General features: G+C 38.1%; 1 protein-coding gene across 1 annotated transcript; it reads right to left on the reverse strand.

Moving 5' to 3' along the window:
- Positions 1–3,703: 3,703 nt before the first annotated feature.
- On the reverse strand, positions 3,704–7,630 carry LOC104467690 (zinc finger MYM-type protein 2-like). Its single transcript, XM_010081548.1, has 3 exons — positions 7,501–7,630; positions 6,986–7,106; positions 3,704–4,549 (listed from the first exon to the last, which is right to left on the reverse strand). Exons 1-3 carry the CDS (start codon positions 7,559–7,561, stop codon positions 4,357–4,359), a joined length of 375 nt encoding a protein of 124 aa, XP_010079850.1. The 5' UTR covers positions 7,562–7,630; the 3' UTR covers positions 3,704–4,356.
- Positions 7,631–12,281: the final 4,651 nt, after the last annotated feature.

Here is a 12,281-nt window from a genome sequence, read left to right on the forward strand (position 1 = left end):
AGGCTCAGCCGCTGGCCAGGGGCTGCCAGCTCCCACCGAGCAGCACAACGAGCAGGCACTGATCCCCACATCATATTTGTGCACCTGCGACGTGCCTGCTGTGCTCGTGGGTGTCCGAAGAGATGGCTAATCAGCGTTACAGACACTAACTGCAACCCGAGTTCTGAAGTGCGTACCCCACACGCTGGCTTCACACATCCGTGCTGTGGCTCGTGGGCTGAGGCTTTCAGGTTTCAACACTTCAGATTAAAAAGAAGGAAAGATTTACTTCTCACGTGAGAAACTGGAAATTGCCACACTTACACTGGGGACAGTCAAACCCCTGAGGAGACACACACAAACCCCAAGGCCTCGCTCTAACCCCAAACACAGCGTAACTCAAACTTCAGCTCTGCCAAAGCATGGAGAGCATTTGCTGTTAAGAGACTCTCGTTTCACATATGATGAGCAAACACCCTCTTAAATCTTGGTAACTTCTTGGCCTTAAATGCTTTGAACTTGAGTTTCACTGAGAGTCCCCACAGACCTCGGTGCAAGAGGAATCAAGAAGCTCCCACTCCACTTACTCTGCATCAGACCCGGCCCTACAGGTAACACCTGCCATGTAATGCACAACGCCAGCGTAACAAACTGAGAGGTGAATGTTTACAAAAACAGAAATTAAAATGTTTAACTGCTATTCCTCACAGTAACAGACAAAGCAGGGAAAGTGTAACAGAAAAAAAGCTTCTATCTAATAAAAAAGGTCAGCGAAAATGGAAGCGGGGTGAGTGCCCACCACCCCTCATGCCTTTTCCATCGCACAGACCTCCTCCTTTTGGGACTGCAAGGTTTACCAGACACTTCTCCTGTTTTCCCCACCTGTTCACACAACCTCTCACAGGACAGAATCACAGATACTAAGAAAACAAATTTTTCAGCATTATAGAGTCACGCAGTGAGCATTTTAAAGATAATTAATATTGTACACATTGAAATTACTCCACACCAACAACCATTTCTTCTATAAAAATTAACTGTCATAATTTATGCTTAGCTCAATAATTACAAAAAGCTGCATTTTCTTGAACAACTGCACACAATTATTTATAGAAAAAAAGATGACTAACAAAGCAAAGTTCATTTCTGAAAATTGCACGAATTTTTCACTATTTTTCACACCGAACTATATTTTCTCTGTAATTTGCCTGCTGCTGCCATCTCATTTTCTAAGGATCTTGAGGCTACTACTTCACCTGTGAATTGTTCAAAACTAGATCTCAAACTGAGGAGATGCAGAGCACATGCTGGCATTATTTGAGACGTTAGGAAAACCCTGTCTAGACGGGAATGCATTGCCAGCACCACCTGCAGGGCTCTGTGCAGACTGAGCAGTATAGTCGCCACAACGCTGCACTTCTCAGGTGAGCTGTGCCAGAGCGGCCAGGTTCACTTCACACCCTCGTAAGGTGGAAAGCGAAGGCAGGTTCCTGATACCTATCATTAACTGGGAAGCTCTGTGTAGAACAGGGCATCACACGTTTCCCTGCACACCAACCTGCAGGTAACTCAACGACATTGACCTGATTCTAGTCCAGCTGCTGACAGTTCTTACAAAGAAAATGTGTGAATTTTCTCCTAATGAGCTCCTAATTATTATAAAGAATTATTATAAGAATTATAATTATTATAAGTTCATTATAAGAACAAACTCCTAATTATTATAAAATTGCATGGCTTTATTTTTTCAGAACGAAGGCCTTTTATTGCATGTTGCATCACCATTCAAACAGAACGCATACATTGAGCTACGATGCATTCTTGAGTGCAGTATCTCAGCAGTTCACAAGATTGGATCTAAACACACTAAACACTTGAAAAACATTATTGCTGATGATGGAATAGCTCCACCTTCTGGAGTAAAAGTTATTTTATTGACAACCATCTTTATATTTCCAACATGGATCTATCTGTAAAAATTTCAATTTCAAAATCTACCTTGAACATTTTACTGATATGGAAGGTGAATCTTGCACAGAAAATGGGAGGAATTTAGGATAATAATGTGATTTCTTATAAACTTCAGGGAGCATTCATTACTTTCTAATGACACTGAAAATGCACGTCTGTTGTACAGCATACTATATAAAAACTGACCTTATTATTTAAGAAATAGCTGTGATCTGATTTTGAGAACAAGAATTTAAACTCTGTTTAAGACAAAACACTCAAGACATGCATACTTAACTTTAGTCCTGATTTAGGGTACTTTAAGCTTCACATTAAAAGTTTTTAGGTTTATGAAAATATGTTTGCAGTTAAACACTGTCCTAAACAGGGAGTGATTAAAAACTCTGGAAGTCCGAACTATAGAGAAGGGGCTACAAGTGATCCTTATTGCCATTTATCAAAAAACTGAAATGTATGTTTAAATGAAGTATTTCAAGTTAAGCACACGATGCATTTTAGGCAGGTAATTAGTGACAATTCCCATACATAAAGTTTAACTTATGATCAAGTCAGGTGTTCAACTGGAGAGGCTGGAACAAAACCAGGATTACAATTTCTGATTTTATCACTTTAATGTATCATGGGCACATTCTATGGCTGTTGCTTGAAAAAAACAAGGGTTAATGAACTAAGTTCTTACGTACTCACTCACAAAGGGAAAAGAGCATTGAAGCTCTTAGTGATCTACTGACTATGTAGCATTTCTTGATTTCACAGGAAGGGTAGAGCCAGTAGAAAAAAATGAAAAATTAAATATGTACACCTCCATCTACTTTTGAAGTAGTGGTATATCTGAAGTAAATACATATGGCCACACAAGAATAGCAGAAATTTTAAATAAACTTGCTTAACAAAAAAAAAGCAACCGAAGCTTTATTTCTCTATATAGAAAGAAGTGTCCCTGTGTGCATCCTTTTAAGCTAAGGAAAATGTATGCCCTTGGAAGAAATAAATCCTGAAGTGGTAATATAGGTAATATATATACATAGAAAGTTTCCCCTTTAGTAGATGGTTCCTCTCAACAGATGTTTAATGTCATTTAGGAGAGCCAAACTTATGACTACTTTATAGTAGAATATTCTACTACATTTTTTTCAGTACAATAGCAAAACCATTGCACAAAGCAGCATATTGCTTGCATCAGTTAAACAAGAGCAAGTAACAAAACTTAAGCAGCTAAATATCTGGAAATAAGACTCCTTATGCAAAGTAAGCACAAGAAAGGATACAGAACAAACAAAAAGACTTTTCTTAAAAAAAAAATATCTTTCAACTTCCTGCAACTTCACGTCTCATATGGCTTCTGAATGGAGGCATTAGTTAAAAGACTTTCCCCACCCATAGTCAAGTATTGACTGTATTTAAATATTGCAATGCAAGGATAAACAAAAGTTAAAAATTCAGCATACCATATTACTTTATGTAATACAGCATTAAAATCCCTTTTGCTAAGGCTACAAAGGACAGATTTACAGTAAAACGAGGTACCAGCATTTATGGTCAGAAAAGTAAAGATGGAAAAGAATTATACAGCATTGTCATCAGACATTTTTTTTTCTCTTTCTTTTTTCCTTTTGGTTTTTTTAAGGGGTTTTTTGTTTTGGTTTTGTTTTTTACAAAATACATGTCTTGATGACCACATGCTTTAAGCTTATATTCATTTATTTTTACATATATATATTATTTGTAGGGGCAATTGAGAGAGAGTCACAAATAAGGAAAGGACACTAAGGTTTTAATAAGGGCAACAAAAAAAATGTTTTCACCAGAATAATTTCACATTACAGTACACCAATATTGACAGCATTCTCTTTTGTCTATTTTTGGTACATAAGATGGAATCTCTCTACATAACCTTATAAGGTTTCAGTAACTAAAAAGTAAAAAACCTATTAGTTTACAATTTATTTAAAAATCCTGAAAGACACAGCAAGTTCTAAACTTTAGTAATGCTACCCATACACAACCATCCGGTTTAAGACCCCATTAAAACAGCCTCCTTTCAAGGGAGCTTCCAACAGCAGAGTTGTGCAATATGGATGTATCTTACTACAAGGGAAAAAAAAATTACACATGGCACATTCTCATTCATATTTTGCAATGTAAAAAGTTACAAACATACCTAATCAAATAAATAATAAAAAAAAGAATCTGAAATGTGTTTGTTATGTATCCTAAACCACTACGCAGAATAATGGAAACTTTCACTCACAGACTATTTACATGGTAATACCCAGGTGGGGGTACACACTGCTACAAAACTCATAAAACAAAGGGTAAACTTGAAATGTTTTCCATAGTTAAAGGTCTAGCAGCATGACTATATCTAATGCTGTTTGTCTTCTTGACTGTTTTTGGAAGTTTGTTTTAATCTATGTCTTCATCCAGTTCATAATTGTCTTTATCATAAATATCTTTTACTAAAAGAACCCGTACGAGCATATTTTCCAAAGTGTTGCGGTCCAGTGAAGTGGCAGTGTACCAGATGGGACTCTCCGCAGAGACAGAGCACTCTGGCTGCAGATAGAAGATATCCATCCTCTGATTCAGATTCTGTGGGCTACAAGGGGGAAAACAGGGGGGTTAGAAAAATAGCCTCACAGGACAAAACAGTACGTTAGCAGTTCCAACATCCTTCACAAATGAAACTGCAATGTACCTATGAAAGTTACCAAAAAAGACTGATGTGGAGAAATGTGGTCTTGTTCACAGAAGGAGCTGTGCTGTGTCTGGCCCAAGCCCAGCCAGCCCCGTGTCCTCAGGCAAGCCAAAGGCAGACGCCTGGGACTTGGCAAGCATACAGGGACTTAGCGTGCATACAAGAGACCACAGACTCTTCCAGCTTTCAAAAATTTGCAGATCCAGGACTTCCTAAACCAGAAAGTACTTCCTACCTATTTAGAAACCCCTGATTGACAGATGTGCAAAGAGGCCCAACACTGACATCAGTAGTTGCTTGCACCACTTGCAGCCATCACTGAACACAGACCCTGGGGTTCCCTTGAAAGTCAAGGATGGTAGTTCTGAGAGAGGTGTGGAAACAAAAGATAAAATTCCTTCTCCTCCTATTTTACCTAAAGGTTGGTCACCCGTAAATCTTAAAATCCTTTAATTCCTGACCTGCTATATTTCGGAGTTCGTATACATGCTTGACCCATCTCAGACATATCCTCTAGGCCACTAGAGCAGACCCCTCAAGGAAATGCTAATATTTTGTCTATTTAGGCAAGTCTTGGAAAATAATTTTCCATTCTGCATGTACAAGTGCTCACTCATGCTCCTTCCTTCATAAATACTGCAGACTTCAGAGATGAACTGTATTTCACGTTTGTCTGGCAAAAATAAGAATTTTTACCAGCTTGTCTTCTCAGACTAGCTGATAAAGTTTCAGGTGTTGATCTTCACCTGCTGGGGTGACTGTTGGCTTGTTCTGCTCTCACACAATTCAGATTAAGAGTCAGATAAGAAACAAAAATATGATAGTTTAAAATATTCTAGTAATTTAAGTATTTTAACTCCCCTCCTACTTTTTTTGACAAGACAGTATTTTTATAGGAACCAAGAAATAATATAGTGCTCACAGGTGTGAATGACAGCATTCTGAAATTTCAGCTGCAACTGTCGCTGATTGCCAGGGATATTTCAAACAGCTGGCATGGCCTTACATTTTATAATAGTTTTACAATATTACCTTAAAATACATTACCTTAACTTTTACAATAGCTTTTCCAGTGTTAAATATTTCATTAAAATTATTTCATTAAAGACGTAAAGTGTATGCTATTAGAAGTGGAACCAGCAGCAGCAGTCCACTGCTCTACTTAGCAATGGTGACCAATATCTGTAAGACTGCAGGACTTGAAAACCACACCATGAACCATGCTCCAAATGGGTTTAAGTGCACTCTTAAGTTGAGATGTTTCTAAAGAAAAGTAAATTATTTGTTCTCTCCTGCCTACTGGCTGAGTAACTCAGTTCAAAAATCCAGCTTCAACTTTTTAATGCTCTCCAAACCATGACAGTGGATAGTGTGACAGTAAAAAAACGCACCCTGCAACAAACAGAATTAACTCCGTTTATGAAAATCAGGTGCTTGCATTAACAGACCACAAGTTACTCTTTATTTGTTTCTCTCTGTAACATCACATACTTGCACTTCTGCCTGCATTGTGTGTAAACTCTTTCTCCACCTTTAAGAGTAAGATGCTGTCTCCTAACACATGTTGGGTCTCATATTTCATTTGATTTATTGTGTTGTATACAATGTGATTTTACTTCTTTGGTATCACTTGCCTATATTTAAGAGTTACACAAATCTACATTGAAATCAGTCGCTTGAATGGCTGTTCCAGTTATAAGAATTTCCCACTAAATCCTATTTTCAACACTTCCAATACACTTAGCTACTACATTAATTTTTTGTAAGAGTTGGCTAAGCTTTTTTTTTTTTTTTAATTGTATTAATTTCCGTGCAGATTAGAATGAAACAAGCTATTTCTAAATGCTGGGTTACTGTCAGTAGTATTTCTTCTACTACAAAATGTTTTAAGCATGCTTTTAAACTAGGTATCTCAAAAAGCACCTACATTTCAGATTCCTGATGACTTAACATGAAGCAAATCCATTGTCTCAATCCAATTCTTACTGAAAAGGTAAGGCCCTCACAAACAAAACCCTCAAGAGCAAAACCTACCAGATCCCTTGCTGGTAATTCTCTGCAGAGATATTTAGTGATTCCAGGTAAGAAAACTGAATCATATTGTCAGTCCCAGATGGAGTCCTTGACATTACCACTCAAGTACTTTGCTGCTCCCATACTTTCTGCACATCTTGTCCAGATACAGAAGTGGAGATTTTGATGCTTTCATTTAGATATTTTTCAGAAGATCTCAATTGATTCCCTCTGCTTGACTGTATTTTATGCTGCATCAAAACATTTCCCTTTTGTACGTGGCCTACTCTAGAGGGCTTCTGTATTATCCCATATCATACTTACCTTTTAGACAGATAGCACTCAAACATTTTCACAGGGCATCTAGCTGGATCAGATGTGTTTTCAATTTGTTCAAATACTGGTTCATCATCTTCGTGTTTCCTTTTTCCAGTAGTAATTTTATCTTTAAGAAGGAAATCAACAACATCTAAGCTATAACTTGAATTTATCTTGGATTTTTCAGTACACTTCCCAGAGCAGGCAGCCCACCAAGTACTGCAATGCAGTCACCACAACTATGAATATCTGCAAACTGGAAACACAACCCACAGCCACAACAAAGTCACAGCATTTAGCATGCAGACCAGTGGGCTTAAAGGGATCGTTTAACGCAGAGACCCTGTAGCCTCCATGGACCACACACTCCGATTAAAGATCTGTGAGCTGAGAGCTGCTAAATTTTATGCAAAGGCAGACCTCTAGCTCCTGGCAAGGTGCCCAGATGTCCCTCAGAGGAGTGCAATGTGGATGCTCCTGCAATACTTATTTCAATACTTATTTTGGAACTGCCATAGTACCTTCACTATCATCTCTGCAAAGGGAAGACACTTGATACCGAAGACAAGCTTTGCTTTCCATTGTTAGAGGATTTTTTTTCCACTGTCTAAAAACAGTGCCAAAAGAAAGTCTTAAGTGCTGCTCCACTGTTTTCAGGCCAAAATACTTAGTGTTAAAGTAGAACAGAGTATTCAGAAGAGCAACTGGTGAATGTGATCCTAGCTGTTTAATCCTCCAAAGGTAATCTTCTTCAACTCGAGAGAATATTGATCCTTCAAAAACAAGAATATTAGAGAAAATACAATGGATTAGCCAATAAACTGTCCAGGTTTAAAAGAATCAAGTTTCTGTTTGCTATAATATTTAACAAAATGCTCATGACAGAAGCCTCCAATAAGCATATGTAATCATATGTCCACACTCCCCGAACCGTATCTTAAAGACATGGACACTCACTGTTTCAGGAAGAGACAGTCAATAGGAAACACCAGTATAAGCAATTTCACAGAGAATGCATTTCTGTTTAATTACTTCAACAGCATTGCTTACCTGTGGCTCCCTCATGTTATTACATAAAAACAAACGTTCAATGGGCCAATATTTCTGAGTTCATTTTATTCTGGTCAGACAAAGCCTCCAAATAGTTATAATCTTTCTCATTGCTAAAGCACACCTCACTTGGAAAGTGCTCCTCCTAGGCCATAGCAGGGCATAGGGAGGGCCACATATAGAAGCCTTCCAAAGCTATAGGGAGAAAAAACAGTATCAAGAAGAGAGAGGAAAGGGGCTGGTATGGACAAGCCCTCACTCAAGGGAAGACTGTGAGAGAGATGGAAGAACAGTGGATTCTGCAGTTCAGCATCAACATCAACTCGCTAGGAAAATTCCTGTTTTCTCCATGAACTGACAATCCCCCTGAGTAGAAGGCTCATAGCAGAGAGTCCTCCCAATCCAGCCAAGAAAGACTAAAATACACAGCTTGTTAACCCCACCCACACATAGCCCAGTGCCTGCCTGCTTCCCAGATGGAAAAAAAATGGTCAAAAAATACATTTAGCTCAGGTAGAAAGAACATGTCGAAGAGCAGCTGCTTATTCTAACTTTCTCTCCTGAAAATGGTTATCCAATTTAAGACTAACAGGCAGTGGCAAAATCAGCTCCTGCAGCATGGAACAGCAAGAAACAAGAAAATAAGAACAGGTACATTCTTAACTGAACTCTTAGATGAGATCTTTGTGCTTTTTAATCAATTACTATCTCAATGCATAAAATGTTTGTATAGATATACATGCTTAAGAATACAGAACTATTAAGAGGTGAAAAACACACATGACCAAAAAGAAAATTACCATCTGGAAGTATGCTTGGTTGCCAGCTTCTAAGGATTTTATTTAATTCCTGTTCAAATGTCTGGTAGATTGGATCAATAAATATGTTGTCTTTTCGATTACTTCCATATAAATACTACAGAGAAGACAGAGATAGACAATATTTACAATTCCAGATTAGAACAAATACTGTGCCCTACAGGGCTCTTTTTCAGTACAATGCTTGCACTTTTATAACAAAAACAGTATCTAAAAAATAAAGCAATGACACTTTTCTGATATTTAGCAGTTAAAAGTTACCTCTAATACAATGTATGCTGTAAATTTCTAACTGGATATAAATCATAGATCAATTACAACTCTAACATTTTTCTCAAAAACGTTCTTATGTGCAACACTGTATCAGTGAATACGGAGTTCTTTAAAAAAAACCAACTAATTTATCTTTTCCTCCATCTAGGTCTTCAGAAAAAAACAAACCAAACCAAAACAAACCCCAAAACCAAAACATGTTTAGTGAGAACCTGCCATTTTAAATGCAAAATCTGGACACTGACAAAATCATCTTCAACACAGAAGCTGGAGCAAAAATACCCCTATATATTAGTGGTAACAATATGCAAACAGTGCACAAAAAATTATAGGATGGTGCAAGGCGCCTGCCTATTCTACAATCTAATTATCTTAACCCTCTTGACCTTACAGACAGAAATGCTTTGAAACTTTACAAAGAATTAATGGCTCAGGGCTATACTAGTATTTGCGTTTATCCTCTCGCGAGACATTTCTAAGAAACAGAGGACTGGCTTTTTAAAATTTCGACTTCATTGTTATCTTTGCTTGAACTAGTCCATTGTTGTGAATATAATAAAAGTGACAGACACAAAAAATGTACTCACTTCTGGAAATGGCATCTATTTCTGTACACATACTTGAAATAACATTAAACACAGCACTCACTTATACTAGGTGGTTCAGCATATCTTGACTTCCTTATCTTTGCACTTAAGTTTTACAATAAGGAAAAATTAATGAACACACTTCCTAGAAGTCTCCAAGACATCTTCATTTAGATAACCATTTTATATAATACATTTAACTAATTCTTCAAAGTACAACATTCCCCAAAATGTCCTTTTTTCTACGTATATATGAATTTTGATTTTATAAAGCAGTTATAAGCCAGACAATACAGCTTACTATGAGCTTCATGGGGTTTGGCCCTCGGTTCCCTGGCACATTTTCCATCCTCATGAAAATTCATATTTTCTTTTTCTCTCATTTGCATTAAACACTCACACTGAATGCTGGCAATGAAACTGAAATCGGACTGAAAACTGGTTCCAAACCAATTCCCACACAAGCCTGTGAGAATTCAACTAAAAAGATTCCTGTTTCCTGGTTCAGAAGAAGTGTTTGGCTGAACTCTGACATCCCCAGCAGAAATCTGTGCAGCAGAGCCTACAGAAGAATTACGTCATGTTGCAGTCTCTCCTGCTACGCAATACCCAACACACATCCACAAACCTTTATTTCCACGCTGTAACACTGTGCTCTTCTACCCTGCAAACTCTTGAGGTGCAGGATTAGCATAAGCAATTGCCACCTGAGATGAGCTCTACCAAAACCACAGTGAGCAGGAAGGAAGTGGACATGCCTCTGAGTCCTAGAGTGGGGAACAGGCTCAATCACAGCCCTAGCACCTTCAGACAAATATCTGCCAAGCTCCAGCACCCTGAATTTTGCCCAGACAACCCTATTATTATATGGGCAAAACCCAACAAAATTAAAAACCCCAAATCCCTGATCTTTACTGGTCCAAAGAATGAAGGCCATGATGCAGCAGGGGAGTGAGGCAGGCTAACACTTTCTAGATGAACCCTCTCTGCTAGCTGCCTGCCTGACCATGCAAAAATCTACTTTTGAAGATGGTGTTCTTCAGGATCAGTACTTCAGAGTTAATAAAACCATTACTGAACCATTTCTGTCTGGAAGCAGAACAATTTCAGCTGCAAGTGAACCTGAACTGAGCAAATGTATGGTTTGACTCGGGGACCAGTTTTCTGGAACATATTTTCCAAGTGCTTCCTTTAAGAAAAACAGTTATTTTACAAAGTAAAAAAAAACCGAACTTAAGACTTGAAGACACCTGAGCACTTCCCCTGTGCTCAAACCACATTACACCCATGAGGAAAAGCCCCAGCCTAAGCCCATACTTAGCCACAGTGAGGGCAGTAGTTCTGGTGGAGGGGGAAAGTGCTCTTTTTCTAACCTACAGCTTCCACAGTCTCTTCCTTTGAGGAGACACTTACTCTAAGTTAGCAAAATATTGCTGATCTTTGGCACAACTTTATCCTCAAATGGCATCATTTAATCTCCTCTGAGACCCTTCTGAGTTAAACAGAGACAATACCTTTTATGCACTAGCAGACAATTGCCTTTCAGGAGCCCCTACACAGCAGTTGTCAGATGGAAAGAAAGAATAAGGAAATACCAGAAGGCAATGGAGTTTTGTTGCACACTGCAACAATTACATTGCATTTAATGTACCATCCCCTTGTTTAAATCTGTTTCTTCAGATGGGTAACACATACCCATATACATATACAATCTGCCATTAGCACACAGATACTGGCTACAACCACAGAATCACAGAATCACAGAATGTTAGAGATTGGAAGGGACCTCGAAAGATCATCTAGTCCAATCCCCCTGCCGGAGCAGGACACCTAGATCAGATCACACAAGAACGCATCCAGGCGGGCTTTGAATGTCTCCAGAGAAGGAGACTCCACAACCTCTCTGGGCAGCCTGTTCCAGTGCTCTGTCACCCTCACTGTAAAGAAGTTTTTCCTCATACTCAAGCGGAACCTCCTATGTTCCAGCCTGAACCCATTGCCCCTTGTCCTATCACTGGATGTCATGTGGCTTGCGTATGTGTATTAGGGCTCATGATAATTGTGTTGTGCCACACAAACTTTGGTTCTGATAAGCTAAAAAAAAAAAAAAAAAAAAAAAAAGTTGTACACTAACTAGCTTCCACAGTAGAGACAATGTCAAAGGCACAAAAAGAGTGGGAAAAAATATATATATTACTTGAGTTCCATTTTATAAACACATACCTCTCACTCTGTGTATTGTTTATCAGCTTCATGTAAGTATTTTCAATTCAAAAGAAAGATATAGAGAGACAGCAGATCATCCAAGTGCAGAATCAAAAAGCTAGCCGAATTTGAAACATCCTTTGTAGCAATATTGACTAAAATGCCAAACAATGAATGCTAGCTTCTCAAATTTCAACCACGAGGTAAAAATATCAATTAACTCCTTAATTTTGCATACTTGAAATACAGAAAAATTAGTGGAGGCACTATTTATTTTAAAAATATTTTGATTAAAAATCAAAATTTAAAAATTTTTATTTGCTTTAAAACTGAATGAAATTTTCACACACAGAATCACACAGAATGTTA

Source organism: Pterocles gutturalis, unplaced genomic scaffold, assembly GCF_000699245.1.
Source record: "Pterocles gutturalis isolate BGI_N339 unplaced genomic scaffold, ASM69924v1 scaffold31144, whole genome shotgun sequence".
Classification (NCBI taxonomy): domain Eukaryota; kingdom Metazoa; phylum Chordata; class Aves; order Pterocliformes; family Pteroclidae; genus Pterocles; species Pterocles gutturalis.